Here is a 23,877-nt window from a genome sequence, read left to right as displayed (position 1 = left end):
AATGGGTGTCCATCAGGAGCCAGTCAATTCTGTAAGGGAACAGATAAGAAAGGTCTTGAAATTGACTGGAACACATAGATAGTCTGTACTTCACAGGAGGTACAGACCTGCTTCTGCCATTTCTCCCTTTATTTATAGAGGACAGTACAAAGAACAGAAAGAAGGTGAAGTGGGCAACCATGCCATAAGTAAAAATGCTGGCTTTAAGGCTATCGGCTCAGCTAGGAGATATAGATTTTTTTTTTTAATGACAGACTTGTAAAACTGCTCAATCTGAGGAACAGAGAGAAAAAAAATTGCTATAGAGGGACCCCTGAATCATCTAAGTTTTCAGTGAAGTTTAGCTGATGCTATAACACTTATTGACAGCTTCAGCCAACAAGATGGCAGATGGGCTTTTCAATTAGTGTGTGTCAGTTTCACCTGCATTAGCTCATTATTGTGTAGGTGAGGTCAGGGTAGTTGTTTGCAGGGGCTTTGGTTTTACCAGGCTAGTTATTACTTCCAGTCGGTTGCTATGAGAACCGCTGTAGCTGTAACCCTTCAGCAAATAAATGATCATGTCTCATAGGCATTAACAAATATGCAATTATGCTGTATGGGTCGATAGCAAACAGAGATAAGATGGCATAAATAACACTAATGACGCTGTTGTCTGGAAGTTCCAGACTATCTGTCTAATGACAACAAAGGCCTGTGTGACCAGGGCGCTGTGTTCTGTCCTGCTGTAATCACTATCTGGAGAGATGGGACCATCATGCCAGTCTTCGCTGTATGATTACCCTGCGGTCTTCAGTAACTGCAGGCGGCGGCAATGTTGAGCACTAGCTCTCTGTGCAGTGCATCGTGATTCAAACAGAGATGAGAGGTGGGCAGCTTACATGCAAGTTAAGACAATTGATATATAAAAAATGACTAAATTGGAAATGTAACCTTATGGGGAGGCAACCTTCTTATAAGTATTATCCTTATTTTTAACTACATTTTTGAAGATTTAGAGCTTTAAAGAGCCAAGATGTTTTACATGTTTTCATCCCATTACCTTTCCAGTTGTTTATCATGCCTTCATACACTTATTTTAGAGAGACGACCTCGATGAGAAAAAATTACTAAAAAAAAAAAAAAAAAAAAACCCTGATTACTATTAGACAAAATATAACTTTTAGAAAAACATTAAAATGTTATTATTTCCATATATTACAATGCCTGGAAATCACACTCTTGAAACTCCCAGATATTTTCAGGCTGAAGAACAACATTGTTGATATTTAGTAAAAATGCAAGCTTGGTTTATGTGATATCGTTTGAATGCACTACCATTCACAAATTTGAGGTCAGCATCAATTTTAAACGCGTTATTATTATTATTATTTTTTTTACATAAGTTCTTATGGCCACAAAGACAGCATTTCATTGATTGATTGATTTATATAAATATATATAGTTATGACACAAGCTACCTATGATTATAACAACCAAAAAGATGGATGGATGGATGGATTTCAGCCCAGTCTGTATGTTAAGTAGTTTGGGCTAAATCTAAATGCATATTAAGGATTCAGGGATTTGACCAAATCTTAAGATCAGTGCTTGACCAAACATCAATACAGCACTGCTACAGTAGAGGATGAATCCAAGACAGAAGCTCATTTCACATTTTACAAAAACATAAATCAATAACGGGCATTATGCACCATTGATAGATTGCACAATTTTACGATCTAATGCCAAAAATCAATTGAAATGTTAATTCTCTATTCGCCTGACCCAAAATGCATCTAAATGTGACTGATAAGGTTGAACCCCAAGAAACTAATCTAATATCAGTGAATCATAGGTTTTGAAATGCTTTTGTGTATCGATTAACACTAACAACACTTACAATCCCACCACACTCGTATCCTGTATGATGAGACGGAGCCAAAGACCACAGGATGTTGCTAATAATCGAATGCCATCCAGACTGTTCTAGCTCAACAATGATGACACACACGAAAGGTTTAATTGTTCACTTTTTACAAACAAAATATATTTATTCTGCTAGGTACAAATTACAAGGACTTCATTTACAGGCTCACCAGCTTGCTGTCATTTACTCAAAAGATAAAAGGGGAAGCAAATCAATCAGTTCATCAGTGTGTGCATTATTTCAGTAAAACAGACCGTTAAGCTTTTCATGATGGAGAACAACTGTCTAGAAAGAGGGACCCATCAGATATCCATATGAGAAGAAACCGGATACAATAAACTCTTATATAATAAATGTACATGTGCAATGAAATCAGATGGTGCTTCTCTGATTGATTTGAGATGTACTTGTATAACCAGTGGGTGACAAAAGTTTATGTCATCACTCCAACCATAATAATTACAGAGGGCACATGAAGGGCAAGTCACTGTGTTTTTCGGGGCTGGGCAGCGATATAGAGGGCCATTAAACAGTAGAGGGTACCGCCAATCGTCAAGCCCATCGTAGTCCTGTACAGCATCTTGTCCATGACTCCACGCTTCAGGTGAACCGGTGCTCCATCACTTTTCTGTAACAGGTCATAAGGTTTAACACACAAACACACATACACAAGCATTTGCTAAAAAATTCTTGTTTTGTAAATTATTTTTTTTTATTTATTTGCATTGGTACATTATTTAACTGGCCTGAAAGAGTGCCTCATACCCAATAATCACAGTAGGCTTTGTTAATTTTGATATGAAGCATAATTTTAAGCTTTCAAATAGTTAATATTATCAAAAACATTTAAACATTATCTTTTTGACAGTCTTTTTTATATAGTGTAACAGATCACTATAGCACCTCAGTTTAAGAAGCAGCATAGATATGAACTGATAATCTGTTCCTGCTTAATAGTTACAGTAAGAAAAATTTATATATATTATAAGTTTATATAACATATTAAAATAGAGTCCATGTAAAATCATATACATTTATATATAAACTGAATAATTAAATGTTTTCATACAATTAAGTTTGTGTGTTGATTCTTATATCTAAAAAAACAGCAGTTGAATCTGAATGTTAATTTTAACCTTTAATATTATTGCAATGTGCCGGCCATACAGTTTACAGCATTAGATAAGAGATTATTTTACTTAAGAAAAATGGACTTGTAATTAATTTACAATTATATTTTTTTTTCTAGAGAATCAGTTATGGACTGAAAGCAACTGTCTAATTTGTGATGATAGAAATTTAGGATAACATAAAACAATTTATTTTATAGTATATTACACTTACTTCATACTATTATAATAACATTACATTATGCATAATTACATGCAACTAACCCTAAATCTAACCTTTATTCTAAATCTAAACATATACTAAGTATATTTGTTGTGTTAATTAACATTACTCAGTATTTAAATGTATACACTGTATTAATGACACCTTAAAAAGCTGAATGTGGCTTTCCAATCATAATTTAGAGTATGAATTTATAATACTGTTTTGAGTCTTTCGTTTTTAACTCAGGGGGTGCAAAATATGAATCCGTTTTAAGACTGATGCCAGCCAACTGTTCGTACAGTTTTGACATGTGTGTCTATAATTCAAATAAGATGGAGTACATTTTCTATTATGAAATATCTAAATCACTGGGTTGAAAATCAAACAACTTAAAAAAAATCTATAAATAAATCACAGTGTAATACCTGGAAGATCTTCTGCAGCTCAGGAACTCTGTTGATACCCAAGTAGTGAGCCACGGACCCGGTCTCTGAAACAACCTTGGTGGGTACCGCAAAGATCATGGGAGGAGCTTGAGAGGGAACCGTGGGCTTCAGCCCCTGACAGGACAAACACAACCATGACATTACGCCACCAAATAAATCACTACTGCCTTTATTTACTCATTTTAACATCAGTCCAAACCCTGATGCTGGCATTGTCTTCCTCTGACCTCAAAAGGACACCCACACCCCACAAAGGTCACTCGTAGTGAACCACATCTAAATATCCGAATATCCAAAATTACCATAAAGCAGAATCATCTAAACCTGGATACACTAACATCACACATGTGATGAAACTAGTAACTGAATCATCATTCATGACTATCAAACACTCTTAAACTGGTTTACCCTTTATGGCGCTTAAAGATACAGTCATTGTGAATTGTTGTATTAGGGAAAAGAGCTGCAAGAGGATTGTTCAAAATGTTTCCTCGTCTGTTTGATGGAAGAATAACAGCATTTAAGAAAATAATGACCGACAGACTGAACAGACAAGGAAATGATGGAAGGTAAACAAACCTTATAACCTCTTAACCTTAGTCTAAAAGAGCTTTGAACGCTACAGCTGTCAGTTATATTAAACAAATACACCTTCACTTTTCCACTATTTGGTATAATTTCTGTTGTGTTAAGTTACGTTCCCTTCCAACAGCTGACTTTCATGAGCTCGGAGGAATTGTGTGATATTATGAAGCTATAAAATCCGGCCATGTTGCAGCTCTAGTCTCGGTCTTTAATCACTCGGATTTATTAACGTTAACGACAAACTTAGACTGCATTACTTTTTAACAAAGGCAGCCGTGATGGTAAATCCAGAGTAGCCGAGAGCGTTTATCAGCACAATAAAAACACAGAGCTGAGCAGTGGCTGAGTGTCTGTGAAGCGCTTCCTGTGAAGGTCACTGCAGATCCTCGCTTCTCATAAAGCAGCAGCGGAAGGGTTAAGTACCTGCGGGCTGTAAGCGGACGCTGCTGTCGCTCCCGTTAACTTCCCCGTGACTCCGCTGACCTTATAGTACATGTTTGTTGATGATACTGTGAGTCACACCGCAGACAGGATCGCGTCCGGTCCCACCACCTGCTCTCTTCTGTGTCCGAGAGTGAGAGGACCCCAGCGGAACTCACGTCACTTAGCAGCCCGATTCTTGCCCGATTAAAAAACAAAGCGTCAACCCTACCTTCAGCCTCTGTTCAGACAAAATGCTATTATTAAATTGTGAATCAAATAATTTTCTCTACTGAGCAAAAGTTTGTGTTCCAGTAAATTGCAAATCGTAATAATATTCCCCAACAATACTTTGGAATACCTTCTACAACAATACAAAACAATAGCCTTCTTCTAAAATCTCTTCGCTTGTTTGGGATTTGTATAATATGGTCTGATTAACATTATTTAGAAACACAAATTAGACTTTTGGGTAACACTTTAGAATAATGGTTCATTAGTTAATGTTTAACTACTTAAGTTAACATGATCTAAGCAAGAACAATCCTTCTACAACATATTAATCTTAGTTGATGTTAATTTCAACATTTACTTATGCATTATTCAAATCAAAAGTTGTGCTTGTTAACATTAGTTAGTGCACTGTGAATTAGCATTAATGAATGATTGTATTTTCATTAACTAACATTAACAAAGATGAATAAATACAGTAATAAATGTATTGTTCATTGTTTGTTCACGTTAATTAATACATTAACTAACATTAACTAATGGACCATTATTCTAAAGTGTTACTGACTTTTGAAATATTATTTAGGATATTTTTTGTCTTCTCTAAAAAAATAGAAAGTCAAAAATGTCAAGTTTAAATAGCATATAGAGCTCACCATGAAACCATTGTTTGTGTTTATTTGGAAAAGCAACAAAAACTAGCCTAATACAATAAAAGTACCACAAAACAGTCATTTATAATTTTTAGTATTTATTAATATCCAGTGTTCATGAATTTTGTCAAGACCCACTTCAGCTAACACAGAGGCAAATAGTTTATTCAAAATAGACTTTCTATTTAAAAAATACATTGAAAGCTTAAAGTATTAGAGAATAGAGAAAGAAAAGAGGGAAAAAAAATAGCCTAACTGTAGTTTACAGCAGGATTTCAAACACTTGTCTATTACTAAACATTACTGGGGTATAAAAATCCCTACAAAAAGCTCAAGCCATGTGCAATAAGCCAAAGCTATTATATCAGTGGTACACAACATATGATCATAATGCACAACTGTTGTTACAACAATAAAATAAGTTTAATAATAATAATATCTAGTGTAAATGGGTTGTGTCAGAACTGTATATGTCAAAAGTTTATTTCTGCAGAATTAACACAACAGAGAATACAAAATAAATAAATAAATAAATAAAAAAATCACAGTAAACATATATATGTCCATTGAGACAATTTTTGGCAACACTGTTAAGCAAGTGTCATATGATGAAGAAGTCATGATGGTACAGTGTCAGATGTGAATTCTCAGTGTACACATTAAAAATGATAAAACTGTTCCTCTGAGAGATCTCTTGCTGCTGTTGCGAGGGACTGAAATGAAACGGATCACATCCTACTGACAAACTGAAATATCTGTTGTTTTATGAGATGTTATTTATTCACATGTTCATAGCTTTTAGCTGTCATGAACTTTTCATTAGAGCAGTGATGTATTTGCATGTAAAGTAAACAGGTTCTCTTATGTTTACCACGATTAATGAAGCAGGCAATAGAGGGAAGCAGTGGGTTGAAAAAGAACAAATGAGTGGCAGATGACACCTGCAGTCTGCAATTAATTTCAGGGATTTCGCTTATTTTCACTTTCACATTAATCTCTGGGTGTTGTTGTGTACACGTGAGCCAAGGGAGTTTGTGTCTGAAGTGATCTGAAGGCACACTGGAGAACACCTCAGCATGATCTCTTCGGGAGGTTTAATTAACGAGGAGGAAAGTCTTAGCACATTTCAGTCTGACACATTTTTCTTCCTGCAACCCAAAACGGAATGCATCTATTTCCAATCACACAAATTTCCGTTTATTAATTCACAAAAGCCAGTGCTGCAGTCTGTGACTGCTGGATTCCATCCATAAACTGCTGTGAGGAATATGAATAAAGATGACGATGATTAGTAAGAATGTGGTAATTACAGAGGAGAGAGGCACCGCACCTTGCACAAGAGGAATTATTCGTAGAAAAGGTGAAAGTTTGTCGCTTACTTCTTTAAACGGGTAGATTGTCTATATTTCAACTGCCGGAATATATATATATATATATATATATATATATATATATATATATATATATATATATATATATATATATATATATATATATATATATTTATACATTAATTCCTTTATACATTAATAAAATGTATAAAAAATTGACCAAATAGAGTCTTAAATAAATATTGTACCATATCATAGTTGTAATTTTATAATGTACTGTGAGATGCATACATTGAAAATGGAAGGTTTACCATATTAAAAACAAATTGTGTAGTTTGCAACAAAATATGAAAAAGTGCAAAATGTTCTCTTTTGAAGTCAACATGAATCCGTTTTACTTCTGTGCTCTGAATATTAACATGTGTAACAGAACAGCACATTCAGTGAGGAAAAATGTAGGATAGAAAAGTGGATATTACGTACCATAAGGGACTAGGCTGAAAGGGAGGAGTTATAAACAAAACAAAACAAAACATGAACATTATCAGCTAAGGAGGTTCTTTCAGAGGTGGATCAAATTATTAAGTTAAGACTTTTTTGAATTTGGAATAATGCACAGATGAATGTGCCCAAGCAAATAAACAGGGTCAATTTTCATGATGACTCTTCCTTAAATGCTGACTTCCATTTAACAATGGAAACTGGCCAACATTATTTACATGTTATTTGACATCAATTAACTCTTCTGTTACAATTTTACACACAGTTTTTTTTTCCTCCGTAGGTGCACTTAAATAAATGTGTCGAGATGAAAACCCAGATAACAGCTCAATCTCTGAATGTTCACTTAAGAACATTAAGGAACATAAGGGCCACAATAACATAGAGACAGCAGTGAGTCGGGGAGAAGTGGGTGTCATGGGTGACTCCATGGGAGGAGATGGCCTTGAGGTAGCTGTGTCACTAAAGATCTCCAGAACCTTGCTTTCTATGCAACTCCAAGGGTGCACAAGCCTCAAGGCATCTCACTCCTGTGTGAAAACTGGCAGGGCAGTAGAAGACATTCATAGGTAGAGGATTCGGGGAGAACTCTACACGCTCTGCGTGGAGTCATCCAAAACACCCAACTCTCCATGACAGCACTCTCTCTCGATGGCTGTTATGTTCCTCTCAGCAAAGCTGCCCACACAGCTCTCACTTTATCCTTGTAATTCTCAGTCTATTCCGCTCATTATGTCCCACTACCTCTGGAGGTTTGCTGTCACACTAAATTGGGTCTACACAACACTTTAGCCTGGAAAGAGTATTCAGAAACTGGAACAGATTGATTAAAATTCATGTTTTTGTAATCTATTGTCATTAAAAAAGAGAGGCTCTCAATATTTTAAATGCTGGAAAAGTGGTACTGCTTTAAAACTCCATTGCTTATAAATGAAGGCATCATCAAAGAGAAAGGTTCCTGGGTGACAAGACGATTAATTTATTTCTCTCGTATCTGCTTGCCAACACCGTGGGCTGCCTAAGTGGCGTTCAAAAGCTAAATCCTTTGGAGGAACGCCACATATATAAGGTAATGCGCAGATCTCAGAGAAAGCTTTTTGAGTCTTTTCAAGGCCTCTGAAAGTTTCCCTCCAGCAGTGTGTACCTGTCAAGTACACCTGGCCTCTGCGATACAGTCACCATTGCAGCCTCCTCCAGCCCCTTGAGTAACAGATACAACACATACTGGAGCTCAGCGGCGCTGACAGAGTCTGTTCTGGAGATGAATGCGGCAGACGGAAATGCCTAGGGAGATCTTTGCACTAGCCATTGATTTCTCTAGCAGAAAGCGGTCCAGTTATTGGCCGCAGCCAAAACTCAGAGTCAGTTGAGGAACTCGGCAGACAGGCTTCGGGTGCAGCGAGCCGAGCGGAACTTGAGTTCGTGGTAACACTGCACAAAGCTGTGGTAGATGAAGGTGATCGGCAGAGCCAGCAGCACTATTCCACTGACGACGCACAGGCCACCAAGCACACGTCCCGGCACAGTGATGGGGTACATGTCTCCATAGCCAACAGTGGTCATGGAGATAATAACCCACCAGCAGGCGGCAGGAATGCTAGCGTATTCCTCGTTCCCGGACTCCAGATCCAGGCCGTGCTCTAGAAGTTGCGCCAGCGCGCCGAATATGGCCATGGCCACGCAAATGAAGACCATGAGCATGACCATCTCACGGTAGCAGCGCTTCAACGTTAACCCTAAAGTCTGGAGCCCCAGGAAGTGTCGCGCTAGCTTGATGACCCAGAAGATTCGCATCATGCGCAGCACGCGCAGTGTGACGCCGGCTCTCTGCAGCTGAGAGTTTTCTCCAGTCACAACCGTCATGGTGACAGAGATGTAATAGGGGGTAATGGCCAGCAGGTCTATGATGTTCAGCGGACGTCGCACAAACTCACACTTGTCTCGGGACACAATGAAGCGCACGATGCACTCTGCCGTGAACCATCCGATGCACACCGCCTCAATGATCCTGGACAGGTGCGCGGTGATGGGGAAAGAACAGAAAGACAGTTTAAGAGAGAAAGAACGGGATAAGGAACAGAGTCTCATTAACCACAGATGTTTAATCCAAGGTGCCAAAGTTTGAAAGAATTCAAAGCCATTTTAAAGCTTTCATCTTGTTTGCTAAGCTGTTGAATGATTTACACATTGCTATTGCTGCTCGTTCACAGATCCTTTGAAAAACTGGCTGAAATTTTCTGAGGCAGCAAGTAGTAAGGTCAAAAAGCCAGCAATCGCTTTAGTTGACTTCCTTCAGAATTAAGCCTCTGTTCAAGATTGCGTTTACAACTTTAATAATGGCTTAGAATTAATGAACTGATGAAATTACACTAGAAAATAAATAAATGAACAGCTCTTTTGTTGTTTTGTGATCCAAATGACCATTAACTGATTGCTAATTGAAACAAATGCACAGTAAATTTATATTTTCATTATGTGAAACTGAAATATGGGTCTCTTGAAGCATTTTTAAATGCACTCTTCTACTTAATCCATGCAGCCGCTTGGATTCCAATAAGGCCTAGCAACACCGTTTATGGAGTAATGCCAATATTGATCACAGTATTTGTATTCCTCTCGCAGACTAATGATGACAGTAATGATGTCTGCTGAAAGCCAGACAGGAAAATGGATTGAAGTGTTTTCACAGAACAACAGTAATTGTTAGTGACTGACTGAAAAAAAATTAATGTGTCAATGCTCATTGTCTTTATCTATTTTGGCATTTTGTTCAAACAGTTGCTAGGGCTTACAGGGTTGGATAAATAACTAAAACAAATAAATAAAGGCAAACCATTCCAGTTCAGAGTCCTGCCAATTTCTCTTTGTTTTAAAAACCAAATCAATATAACTTCACATTTGATTCTGAGGATGAGATTAGAATTTTTTGAGCTGAGAACTGGTGGAACAGATTTGGCAACAGATAGCCAAGTTTATTTCTCTTTGGTTCTCTGAGAGAGACAAGTTGCTGTTTCAAATCCACTTGACAAGTTAGACTTTTATTTTTATTTTATTTTAGACAAATTCAGATTTAGTCTTTTATCAACATCTGTTACACCAAAATGACTGGTGTAGCCTATTTTTGTTCCAGTGTTTCAAACCCCAAAATAGATGCGCAAAATGTCCCATTTTACATCAAGTGGAGTGAAACTCTAGTTTATATGCAACAAAATTGCCTGACGTTTTCACATCAGATGTGCTTTTCTGACAGAAGTCAACTTTGAGCTGGAATAGAAGTGACACGGAGGAAAAATGGAGACATTGAAAGTTGTCCCCAAAGACATAATCACTCCTACTAATGACAGCTGAAAAAATAAAAATAAAAAAATAAACCTGATTTTTCAGCAACATAGACCATGTTATTTTTTGTACACACAAACACACACAGTATGGAAGTTTGCTCCTCAGGTACCAGTACCTTCAGAACAGTCCATGTGGCAGTTATGAACATAGAACAGACAAACACAGAAGTTAAAAGGATATTAAATACAAATAAAATTGCTAACATACTAGTTTTCCCAGTGGTTGTTTCTAACACTATTTGTTGCAGGACTCTACCTGCTAATGTAGATTATTAGTGGCACCATTATTCAACTCACCTTTTGCTCATTTATTTATTAATCTTATTGTCATTTCTCCCCCCATTAATTAGCTTATTGTTTTAAATAACCTTAAATGGGGTCAGAAAAAAAAACAGACCAGCTTAAATAATTGTAAACATCTGACACATTTTGCTGTTTAGAATCCATTCCTCCTCATGACCATAAACTGCTGGCTCTCAACCTTCAGTCAGCACCTTGGAGAGAGACAGCTCTACCTTCCTCAGAATAGTGCGCTTTCCAGCTTCGCTTCAGTTTTAGCTACGCACACTGTTACCAATCTCACAATCAGTGAAAATCGAGGAGCTTCGAGAGGCTCGAGTAGGCTATTTGTTGACTAGACTATGAAACGTTATGACTTCTTTTCATGCTGAAAGATAAAAGACAAACATTTAGGAAATATGATAACATGACAATATACACATGATACAGAAGACTTTAGACAAGTGTGGTTGCAGACGCGCATATTTATAGGCATTGCTTTATAAGAAATAGGCACAAATAAACACTTGATGTGTTCTTGTATTAAAACAGCTGGACAAACAGCTTGCATTAAACAACTAAGATATGTTTTTAAAAGTTGAATTGATTTTGACTGCTCATTGTATGGGGTGTGACGCAATGGACGTCATCGGACTCCTTTTTAGGCTAGAAGAATTAAAAATAGTGCAGTCCGAACACATCCTAGAATCAAATTATTAAAATAACTGGAATTAATTATAGGCAATGTTCTTGAATAAAATGGAAGAAAAGTGTTTTTTTTTTTATTTTATTTTTTTATTTATTTATTTTGCTGAGCTTGCACACTCCGCATTATCTCTGCACACAAGTGAAAATATTTCAATGTTCCGATTTGTCAAATAATTATTAATTCATACAAACCACCAACTGCTTCCAGTTCAGAGTCCTGTTATTTTTATTGTTCCCCACCATGAGTTAAATTATCCAGTAGTTAAGTTATTTTGAGAAGGATTTGGCTGGTCGTGTGATTTCAACGTCAGCCCCATGAGGAGACCCTCTCCATGTAAAATAAAACAGCTGTCCTAGGCTACTCTATACCGTATGAGTGTAAATCACAGATTCATTAAAAGTACTACTTATTTAATCATGTCTAGCGTTTTAATTAGAGTTCAAATTGTTAATTGCACATTTAAAAGCCATTCAGCGTAATTCGAGACACCTATGCTCGCTGTTTCAGTTCCTCTGGTGTCAAGCTGTTTCTGAACACAAGAACGCATCCTGTGTCAACGACCCCTGTGGGATAATTTACCGCTGAAATCTCACAAAAAAGTTAGGAAGTTTATTCAAGAAAGAAGAAGACGTAAATACCCGGATGGATGCTCTAAAGAGTCTGTGTACCTGTGCTCTTCCACTGTGTTGCTCTCGGCAGTTTTCCAGTCTGGAAGAGTGCTCGCGCAAAGCATTACCATGGACACAATGACAAAAATCACAGACACGGACGCCAAAATTTGCGCGGCCAGGGAGGAGGTGGGCTCCTCGAAAGTCCTGCGCATTCGCTCAAGCCACTTTGAGTCCCGCTTCCCGTTTGACGACGCATCCGTCCTGAATTCATCGTCCGTTTCGTGGTGCTCCTCGGTGAAGTGAGTGTACGTGTCGGACATGCGTTCGTCCAGTCTCCGCTGGCAGCAGAACTCCAAATGAGAGCTCTCCAAACCCCAGTAGATCATCTCGTTGTAAAACGACAGCTCGCACATATGCGGGACGAAGCGCAGTTTGCCGTACTTCACGTACAGCATAATGAAGCCGAAGGCTTCTGAATGTCTGTCAAAGAAGAACTCGTTCCTCTCTCTATCGTAATCGTCGCACACTTCCAGCACTTCTCTCTCCGAGGCGCAACTGTGGAGACGACTCACTCTCCTCAAAGGGAAATCCTTGATTACGTCCTTTGGAAAAGCATACTTGGTGCCACCCACGTTTATGATACAGACGCCTTTGCCGAACTTCATTTTTGCGAACTTTTAAATCCTAGAGTGCGGATGAAAGTCATGTTCAGTGGGTCGCGTCGAACACTCCCAGCTTTAGCTTCAAAGTTCACGCTTTCCCTTTCTTCAAGTGTCCACCACGCGGCGTTGGAAGCGGATGGAGATAACGCCGACTCTATTGGCATCCTCGGTTTGGATAAAACTTGCGCGCTCGCGGTGCGCTTGTACCTGCGCGGCGGCTGTGCCCCGCCGATCTCCTCTCCACACACGCGGCATCACGAGGGCACTTCGGTTTCCGCGATGCACCGAATCAATCCAACCTGCGAGTGAGGCACCGGGCGCGAACAGTGATGTTATGCGTGCGCGCACACGCATGCACGCACACACAGAGCTCCAGAAGTAGCTACTCTCAGATCTCTCCTCTCGATATTCTGCTGTCTATCCACAGATTTCAGGAGACACTTATCTGTCGTTTAGAGTCTACTTTATTATTTAACCGCTTGCAAATTCATCTTGCACAATCTTCGTAATGCCCTAGTTCTTCAGTAATATATTTTTTACTCATTTTGAAAGAGAAAATAGATCTTAAAATGACTACCTTAAAATTGCATTTATTATAAAAAACAGTTAAAACATTGTAAAATGTAATTGAAGCACCATTTGTGGTTTCTCAGATCACTGGAGTGACTGAAGCTTCTGGAGCCTCGAACGTTTTAAATGTGTCTCAAATATCCCATTGTACTCAACGAACTCCATAATTCATATTTCAAGTGCATTAACAGATTTCCCTTATGATACAATTCCTAGAACTGTTGACAGTCTTGCAGAATGACTCACCACATAATTTAAAGAGAATGGGCAGAATTCCCTGTGCGAAATCACGTTTGTACATATTTTAAAAGTTAGTTTCTTGTTACTTTTGTTATCAGTGTTTATGATAGATTTAATTTAGTTTAGTTAATGTGTTATTTTTTTCTTGTGTATTGCACGTGGTGTTGCGTCCAACACACTCTCATGACAGTTCGAGACTAGGCCTATTTTATGTGCTGATGATTTGTGTGTTTTCATTCTGCTTATAATGGTTAGGTTTAAGAGTGAACAAAGGTGAAAAGCCACAGTTTAAAAACAACAAACAAACAAACAAAAAAAATAAAAATTACCTGATCATCAAAAGTCATCTTTTTACTAGTATGTGACATCGATTTTATAAGATTACTTTAGATTCAACTTTATTGTCACTGCACATGTAAGGTACAAGGCAACGAAATGCAGGTAGCGTCTAACCAGAAGTGCAATAAGCAGTAAGTGCAGAATATACAAGGTCTACAATGTACAATAACTATACAGATAAGTATAGTAAGATGTTACGGACATAATTTACAGATAATAAATACTATCAGCATGATATACAGATAGGTGTACTATGAACATACTATACAGATGGATTATGTAAAAGTGTATGTACACTATAGGCAGAACTACGAACATACCATTTACACTATTGCAATGACAGTAAAGTGCATAGAAAATATTACAGTGTGCAAATGGATTACTCAGTGTTTCTGGATGAACAGACAGTAGTAATAACAAGTTTACTGGTTTTTGCTTGTTGTAAATGATAAATAAATCAGTCAGAGATAGTGATGAGGAGGGGGAGGAGTCTGTGTATTTGGTGTGTGGGTGTGTGTGTGTTTGCGGGGGCGGGGTTGGGGTGTCAGAGGGCAGAGTTCCTCAAGGAGACAGCTGTAGGGAAAAAGCCGTTCCTGAATCTTGTGGTCCTTGGGGTTTAAGGTTACATGTGCATCGAAGTAAGCTTTGAAAACTGATGGGACAGTATAGCGAAAGGCTGAAAATTATTTTCAGACAGATGCTGATCCTTAAAACCTTGAGCATGCTGCTCTGAGAAAAAGAGTGAAGCGTAGAAAGAAAGGCATGACAGCTAGAGGGCGCCTCTTCTCTTTATTCATTGAGTGAGTTGCTGCTGCGTGACATTTACTCTTGCAGGCCTTAGACCTGTGCAAGAACACGAATATAAGGGATATTATCCCTCATTCAGTTAAGTATTTTGATAAAGACATCAGATTATGAACTATGTGCAGAACACTATTCAATTTCGAAGCAATGATTAAAGACTGATAATTACAGCTCCTGCCATGGGCTTTAATTACCCATTGCAAATAGAAAGTCCTGATTATAAATCTACTTTAATTATAAAGCGATTTAGTGAGCAAGAGAGAGAGAGCTCTGAAAAGCAGGCTTTAGTATGGCCTTGTGCTAAATGAGGACCTCATCCAAACAGAATAAAATATTATAAAAACAATGCCTGCTCCCGGGCAGAAAAAAACAACAACAACAATAACAACAACAACATTGTTTTATTTTCCATAACCTTATGCATTATGAAAAGCTCATTCCCGGCACATAAAAAGGGGTAAGGCACAACAATGCAGATATAATCAATTTGTTTAAAAGTTCATTCAAATTCATTCAATCAGCCAAACTTGTAATGAAGAAAATAAAAATGTCTAGGGAATAAATGAGCCTTTTATGGAGCAAAATATGCAAGTGAGAATGAAAGAGAAAAAGGCCATAATTCCTCTAGAGAGAAAACAAGAGATGTGGCTTTTATAACCTACACACAAACAAGCTAATTAAGAAATGATCATCGCCGTCAATCAAAACTGCCACATAGACCTACTGACTGCTACAATAAAACAGGCAGGGGCATAGAGTGCACTGAATACTAGAATTATTACATTTAATAGTAATTTAATATAACATTTATTTTGGTTTTTTTTTTCTTTCAGACAGTCTATTCATGAAAACATGGTATAATATCAGATTATTCAGTGTATCTGTGGCCATGGAGTATGGTTACATTATTATACACTTTCACCCGGTTTCACAGACAAGGCTTAAGTTAGTCCAAGACTAAAATGCATGTTTGAGCTGTCTCAATTGAAAATATCTTGCTCTGAAATATCTTAAAATATGTCAGTGTCATTGTTCTGTGTTAAGATTCAATGTTTCTTCTATGGCATTTTTGTAACAGTTGCCTAAATCTCTTAATTTAACTAAGGCCTAGTTCTGGTTTAAACCATTTCATATTAACCTATAGTAACCCCATGTTTTTTTTTTTAATCTGCAGAACAAAAACATCATACAACATGAGTGTAAAATGGAGTCAGAGACGTTCGGATCCATATGCAGTACTTTATTTTCAAGAATGGTCAAAAAGGGAGAGATCAGAGTGTCAGGTATGTCAGGTATGTCAGGGGATATGCAAAATCAGCAACAGAAACAGGCAGAGGTCGGGGCAGGCAGCAGAGAATCACAGTCGGTATACACAATCCAAGATCAAACATGGAAGGAACACAGAAATGCCAGACAGTCCAAACACAGTTTATTTTGGGGAGTGGTAAATGGGGGACACCTGGTTGTGATTAGCCCTAAGAATGGAATTCTGGGAAATTAAGTAGGGAATGGAAAATGACCCCAAATACAAAAGACCTGAGTGGAGTGCCCTCTACTGGAGTTCATGGGCACTCCAGCTGATGATAGTGACAATGAGGTTGCATAAATAATGAAAAATTTTATGTTATTTTTACCTGTAATCTTTATACTTAAGAAGTTTTATTATCAGTTACTTTATATTTTAACTATTTTTAAAGAGCCACTTAACTGACATATTTTATTGTTTCTTTAAGTATGATGATACAACACAGTTCACTAAGCATTGGGTAACACGTTTTCCCATTGAGCTATGAGATGGAGGAAATATTTCCAAGTGAGCAGACCACCAGACATACCAGAGGAAGCCAAAATATAAGCACTTTTTGTTTGTGATTGTTCATACCACATATGACACAAAGTCTCTTCACCACAGGGAATGTTTTCAGCTCTCAAAATGTTAAATTCCTCCTGAAGAGGTCCACAAAGCAATCTACTGCAATAAAATCACTGAGCAACTGTGCACATTATGAGAGGATAAGATCAATGAGCCTTTCTTAATTAAAATCCCCTCGTATGTTTTGTTTATGTCTCTTTCACATATTAAATGTAATGAAAAGAGATCTGGAGAGCAGAACTAATGCTGTCACTGTTCACTGTGCTGTAAGGATAAATCATCTTTGCTGTAGGGACCATTAATCTATTCTCGGTGTATCATGTTAGATCAAGAGAGAAATCAGATTTTAAAAACAGATCTGAAAAAAAAATAAATAATAATAATTCTACATGAATAAATATAAATATTAAAGAAACACTAAACACAGAAATACGATACTGACTGTATTGTCAGATTTCACAGCTGTTTTCTTCCAAATGCTTTTCATAAATATTTGTTGATTTCATCTCACAATAATGCTGATATTGCTTAAATACAATTATTATGTGCTCATTAGATTTGAGTGGTTTGGCACGCTCAGCCTGGCCCTGTAGATTACTCTCGGCATGCATTCAAACTATTTCATAATTAATATTCCAGCCTCATTTATTCACATGTGTCTGGGTTGAAAGTACTTTGTAATTATTCAGGTTGAGTTGTGAAATTGACTTCTTCCTCACATTCTCCAAATTCCTTTTGTGATTGAGAGGTAAGCACAGGTTGCACTGACACAGGGGTGTGACCTCCTACAAGTCTGCGCTCTGTTCAAAAAGCAGAGAGCTCCTCTTCATCTTAGCGATCAGAACCATTTGATAAAAGTAATTGGCTCTGGCATTTAAAAAAAGACTACAGAAGTAAGTTTTAATTCAGAATTTAAGCAAATTTTGTGCTAGCAAATACATAAAAAAAAAAAAAAAAAATAAACTGGTACTTTTTGGGTGCATGTTAGTTTTCAGCTTGCATGCATGATCACATCTCTCAGTGTCCTCCACGGATTGTTACTGTGGGGTTAAGAGTCTGGCCTTTGCTAGATAACTGTGTCCATCTCCACAGGGGCAGCTGGAGTGGTGGCGTGTGGTCAGTCAGACTGGTGCCCTGAACACTAATTAGGCTCATAACAGAAATCCATGAGGATTCGTCATGCCTCTAATTACCTCCTCACCATGCCTAGTGGGTCCATGTCGCGGTGCTGTCGCACATTAATGAGCTACGTCTCAATATGAGCTTTTTCCAGAACGAAATAATTAAGACAATGTTATACACGGCTGTGTCTACTCATCTCTGCCCTGTCTGTAGCCAGGTTGTGTAGGTGGTTAAGAGTCAACCCGACCTGAATGATTGCCAAAAATATTAACTTGGCTTATGGCCCTTTGTTTCTTTTTTGATCACTCTGTTCTTCATTTTTATTTTATGCTTTTGGCTTTATGCTTTATTGAGTCGAAGATGTCTAGGTTGCCTGGGGGAGATTTAAAAATGGATGATTCTTAAGCCTTGATTTTAGATCAGTGATCAGCATGCCCTTACGAAAGGAAAATATATTATTTACCAATATATTTCTTAAAATATATTGTGATATATTTTAATATATTATTTTCCCTTTTTATTTTCTAATATTTTTATGTTTTAATACATTTAATAATATATTGATGATGCATATATTATATAATATATTGCAAAATATACAAATGATTGCCGCTTTCAATATATTGCAATATATTGGAAAAAATAAATATATATAAGAATATATGCCTAATATATTACATGATATTTTCCAATATACTGCAATATATTTTTGTTTCAAGCGGGTAATACTAATCTATTCATGTTCATTAAAAATACAATATGAAACTACCATTTTGAAGAAGCCCTACCCCCAGGCACAGAACCCTTCAAATGTGAGATTTGAAACCTGCCATCGTTGTTGATGGGATTTCAGGTCAGAAACTATAAACACTATGACCAACAAAATATATAATGGCATGCTAAGTGGCATTAGTATTCACACTGACACAAATGTGTCTAAATGCTTTTAAGAGTCCTTTTAAAAAAGAATCTTTCACTGATGAAACTTTTACTTTAATATATAGAAATATTATCTGTATTTACCATTCAAAACTTTGGAGTTAGTAACGTATTATTTAATGCTTTTATCATGTTTTTGTTCAGAAACGATGCATTAATCTGATCAAAAATGACAGAAAATACTTACATTCTTACAAAAAATAAATAAAAAATCTAATAAATTGCATTGGTTTAAACTTATAGATGTACATATATATGCATTTTAAAAAAGTATATCTAAGTACCCATGCGATGCCCATGGGCTGTCTGTGTGTGTTTTTTTCAGCACATGCTCACCGTGACCCAGTTTCTCCCATGTGTTGTTGTCTCATTTGGTTCAGATGTGTCTCATTAATTACCTAGTTTAGTCCTGCAATTTAAAGTGTTATCTACCCTATGTTTCCTTGTCTTGTGTTAAGCATCTTAATGTGCTTCTTGTCTCCAGCCTGCCCTGTGTTTCCCTGCATTTCAATTATTAATTACTGTTGTTTATGATTATCCCACACAATATTAAGCAGCACAGCTATAATAAAAATATGTATTTTAAGTGTAATAAGAAACAGTGCTTGAGAATACTGGAATGATGTCTGAAGGATTATTTGACAAAAAGACCTGGAGTAATGATGCTGAAAATTCAGCATCAAAATATTGTTTTAAATAGTATTTTCATAATATTTACATGCATTTATATGCACCCTTAGCATATATATATATATAAAAGACCCCCAAAAATGCCACTTTTAAATGGATGTCAATGCCTAAATGAACTGTTGTTTATGACTTTAAATGTTGGTGAGATGCTCTGTTTCTTTTTAAGGGGGTGATTCATTTCCCATTAAACTAAGACGATCTTTGAAAAGGAGGGCTTAACATGTCTTTGGATCTGTTTAAAGTTTACACCGTGTTAAAATACAATAACAATAATTATCAATCAGTTATATTCTGTTCCTCTACGAGGTAAATGTTCTTATGTATGAAAGCAGAAGTTGGTTCCTTGTAAGAGAATTGCAAAATTCCACAGTACTAGCAACATTAACTTGTCAATTTGTTGTCTTGGTTAAAGCTGCCACCCCTGTGTTTGTTGCAGAGGGGTGCAACTAACACAGCCAGCATTGTCCTCTCTGCTGGCCTTAGGTTTTAATATATTCTTTTCATGAATGTGTATTAAATTATTCCCAATAGTCTATTCTCTTCATTTCCAAGCTTTTCTCTCGGTCGTGGTGCTTCCTGAAGTGTATATTTATATTAGAGCTTTTATCCAATCATATTTCAGCAATCGTGTTGCCAGGGTCAAACAAATCTGCCTAAGGCCTTCAGAATCAACAGTGCAGGCGCCTGTAGCTTAAAATCAATGGCAATGAAACCGTTGCTTTAACCAATCAGATTTCAAGCTGGAAGCACCAGGGCCACCTAACAGGCTTATGATAACGTCAGCATTTTTTCGCCCTTTGATTGGATGGTCAGACAGCGTTCAAGTCATAGCAAACAACATTTTCGTTTTCACAGTATTATTACTGTTTCTCGGGTTTCTTGCCATTTATGTTGTGTACAGTGCAAGACTGTAGATTTTCAGTGCATTCTGAAAATTATCCGCCTTCTGTAAATCTGCTAAAGTACTAAATAACCACAAAAAACAACCACATACCTCTTCTATCTCTGTGAAATACTCGTGAAGTTGAAAAACCATTAACGTTAGAGTATGGTAGAGTAAATTTCATTTTTGACTTTTTATTGATTATTATTGATAATACAATTCTGAATCCGTTGTATTCTGATGTTATTTTCAAGTTATAAAACAGCTTTAAAACACATGTAATCACCTTATTTGTTTTATATCAATGCTATGTGTAAGGTATAAATACGTTTGAGTTAATCAGTGTCTATAAGAACTTTGAGTGGACTCTATTTGTGTCATTTTGTCAGGTTAATGCTTCAGTTAGAGATTATGTGTTGCATAGCTGCGGCAACTTGTTAACTTGTTAATATCTCACTGTGTGACATTTAAGATGGCACCTTAGTGTTTGGCTCTCCATTGTTTGTACTGTTTTTGTCAGTTTTACCAGGAATGAACTGCTGAACATTCGGCAGAATACACCACAAAATCTTCTACTGTTTTTTGATTATTCTGACGTTTTACTGAACTTTGTAGTTGGGGGAGCAGCAGTTCTTCTTATACAAACCTACAGGCAGAAACTGAAATCAGCTAAACCTGTGTTTAGGACTGTTTAAAGAAAGACTAATGAAGCAGAGCGGGATTTACAAGCCTGTTTTGACCTCACTGATTGGAGTGTTTTTAAAGATGCTGCCAACGATCTGGACGAGCTCAATGAGACTGTAACTTCATAATTCAGTTTCTGTGAGGATATATGCATCCCTACCAGGACTCATCTAACATTCGACAATGATAATCCATGAAGGTGGAAACCTGAATGTTTACGTGGTGGCCATAGTTGTTAACCAAGCCCTTCAAGGTGATCAGTCAGTGGGAAGACACCAGTAAGTTACATGTTTCCTCCATGGCACCCGGAGGCTGAGGCCAGTACAGTGCACCAAGGTGCTCTCATGGCACCAGTTTGCCAATACCATATCTGAAAATCTTATTAAATAAAACGTTATAAATAATCAAAATCTTAATGTGTTAAAAATAATGTATGGCTTATAGCATTAAAATGTTTTGTTAAACGTTTTTGTTTTGCTTTTGTATTTATTATAAACTTAAGGTGCGGAACTGCCTTATCTCTTTCTGACCGCAACAAACTGGACACTCTTCACTTTCCCTCAACGTGCGAGTCAAACAAGCAAGGGGAAGTTACAGGTGCCACATGAGCTTCAGTAGAACAACAGTGAACTGCAGTCAGCTGATGAAATGGTGTTAGATGTTGTTCCGTCAGACATTTTACTGTGCTCTCTCAAATGCATGTACTGAAATATTCTGCAGTTCAAGATCACAATAGGGTAATTTCTAATTTGGAATTTAATGCACAAGTAGGCAAAATGTAAAAAGTGCAGTGCAGTTGTACTAGAAAATATGCCCCATTTTTTTTCATTTGTAAAGTACGAAAATTATATTTAAATGTATATAATAACTATTTTTAAATTTTTTCAGAGGTCATTGATTATATAAAATTCGGTGAAGGTTGACTAAATTTTGAACAATCTGCACGTCTCATCTGAGAGTAGTCCTGTGCAATGATGGAGAACAAGCTTTTGAAGGCTGTTGAGACCCAGAACCAAGCTGACTGAGCATTAAAAGCTAGAGTGAGCCCTTTTATTAAAATACCTGAAGGCAAGGCTCGAATTGATGGGGGATGCGGGCGGATGGCATCCCCCTGATCGAAAAAAAAAGACAAAAAGCATCCCCTCAGTAAAACCACCATCCCCCTCTTACCATCCCCTTTAGATTAATAACGTTTATTATGTAAAACTTATCATGCAAATGAAATATTAAAATACTCTACTGATAATTCACAAACGTATTAATTGCAATTGCCCAATCAGAACTTGGTACCGTAAGAAGCTGCGCACAGCTGAAGCAAGTTTTCATCAGTTTTTACACAAAATGATTGAAGCGCAACTTTTGAAGTTAAAATATAAATAAAAAAATAAGACAAGAAGGTATGACTTTTCCTTGATTAGAATTTAAAGACATTCCCCTGATATAAAGTTATTGTACTGTAGCTTGTTGTTCCGTACAAGAGCAGGACACAGCATTCGTGTGCCTGATAAACTGAATTTGTAGATTTATATGAATTCTGGGGGGGGGGGGGCTAGTATAGTGGACTTCATTTAAAGATGTGACAAAATTCACAGAGGGTATGTTATGTTTGGCCTTTAAGAATGTTTTGTTGCCTGCGGTGGGGTTTTCCCCTTTAAGAGGTAGACCTTCTGTGAGTTCAGTAAGAGCTATAGCCTGTTCACGTCTTTTCACCCAATTTTGGTGTCATTTGTGTTCATTTAATCACAGGAACACCTATAGTACACATAAAACAATCAGTAAGATCAAAACAGGTGTTGATTTTCTTTTGCAGTGTCAGTGTTTAGCTACATTATTATGTCCTGAAGTGGCACATTCCACAAGCTGTCATCTTGACAGACTGGCTTCAATATAAGCTGTTTTAAGTATATAGTACAATGACCTCTTACATGTCAAGTGATCAAGGAAATTTTTTTTGATTTCAACATTTTCAAGGAAATCGCAGCCTAGAGATACCTAAAATGAAAACTGCCCTTGAAAAATGCCCCACATTTCCTTTAATCCTGCTTAAGTGTTTACATGTTATCCACAAATTAATGATCCTAGGGATAATTTAACAGTATCCCACAGTCACGAGTCTAAATCACACATTTATTCATGCACAACTGAAGCCTGACAACAAGTGACAATGACAAACAAGCCTACATGTTCATCCACTGCAGTTCTCAAAGAATAAAATCTAGGGTGCTTATATTCCAGTGCGGCCCGATGGAAAACAACTCATGGCTCATGCCCTCAGTCTGTCTGAAACCCCTTCTTCACACAGTCCTCAAATCTTCCATTTCAGCCTTGAGCCATTACACTGTCATTAAAGTGTACTTTCAGAACTGAAACCATTTGTGAAGCTGCTCCACAGCCAACATTTTAAGATGTTGTATCAACCTACATCTTAACAGGAAAACTTGTTTCGGGAAGTCCAAGTAATTTTAGACAATGAGTTGTTTTTTATTTCTTCTTAGAACTGTTGAATCACTTCTAAAAATTGGTTGTGACAAGTTTGGAATGAACTTTGCAAGGGCCATCCCACAAAATCTCACCACATCTTTTTTGCTCACTAGAGTGAGCATTTTCTGATTGCCTCGATTTTGCTCGGAACAGATTTCAAGCCATCTGGTCAAGGTATTTCATCTCCTCGAGGGCTGTTCAGCATTTCTTTAGATTTTCTCTGAAATTCTTCGATTTCG

At 37.1% G+C, this 23,877-nt stretch overlaps 2 protein-coding genes across 3 annotated transcripts; both read right to left on the bottom strand.

Annotated features, from left to right (window-relative positions):
* Positions 1-1,999: 1,999 nt before the first annotated feature.
* LOC127970737 (cytochrome c oxidase subunit 7A-related protein, mitochondrial) lies at positions 2,000-4,872 on the bottom strand. Its single transcript, XM_052573434.1, has 3 exons — positions 4,699-4,872; positions 3,670-3,804; positions 2,000-2,537 (listed from the first exon to the last, which is right to left on the bottom strand). Exons 1-3 carry the CDS (start codon positions 4,768-4,770, stop codon positions 2,394-2,396), a joined length of 351 nt encoding a protein of 116 aa, XP_052429394.1. The 5' UTR covers positions 4,771-4,872; the 3' UTR covers positions 2,000-2,393.
* Positions 4,873-7,162: 2,290 nt separating this feature from the next.
* LOC127970734 (potassium voltage-gated channel subfamily G member 3-like) lies at positions 7,163-13,441 on the bottom strand. Of its 2 annotated transcripts, none has more exons than XM_052573428.1 (2): positions 12,379-13,441; positions 7,163-9,419 (listed from the first exon to the last, which is right to left on the bottom strand). In XM_052573428.1, exons 1-2 carry the CDS (start codon positions 13,014-13,016, stop codon positions 8,774-8,776), a joined length of 1,284 nt encoding a protein of 427 aa, XP_052429388.1. In that variant the 5' UTR covers positions 13,017-13,441; the 3' UTR covers positions 7,163-8,773. The 2 variants fall into 2 exon arrangements, with proteins under 2 accessions (XP_052429388.1, XP_052429389.1); XM_052573429.1 differs by having other exon boundaries at positions 12,409-13,441.
* Between the last annotated feature and the right edge of the window lie 10,436 nt (positions 13,442-23,877).

The sequence above is a fragment of the Carassius gibelio genome, chromosome B13, assembly GCF_023724105.1.
Source record: "Carassius gibelio isolate Cgi1373 ecotype wild population from Czech Republic chromosome B13, carGib1.2-hapl.c, whole genome shotgun sequence".
NCBI classification, from domain to species: Eukaryota; Metazoa; Chordata; class Actinopteri; order Cypriniformes; family Cyprinidae; genus Carassius; species Carassius gibelio.
This window is presented reverse-complemented; position numbering and strand designations above follow the sequence as displayed.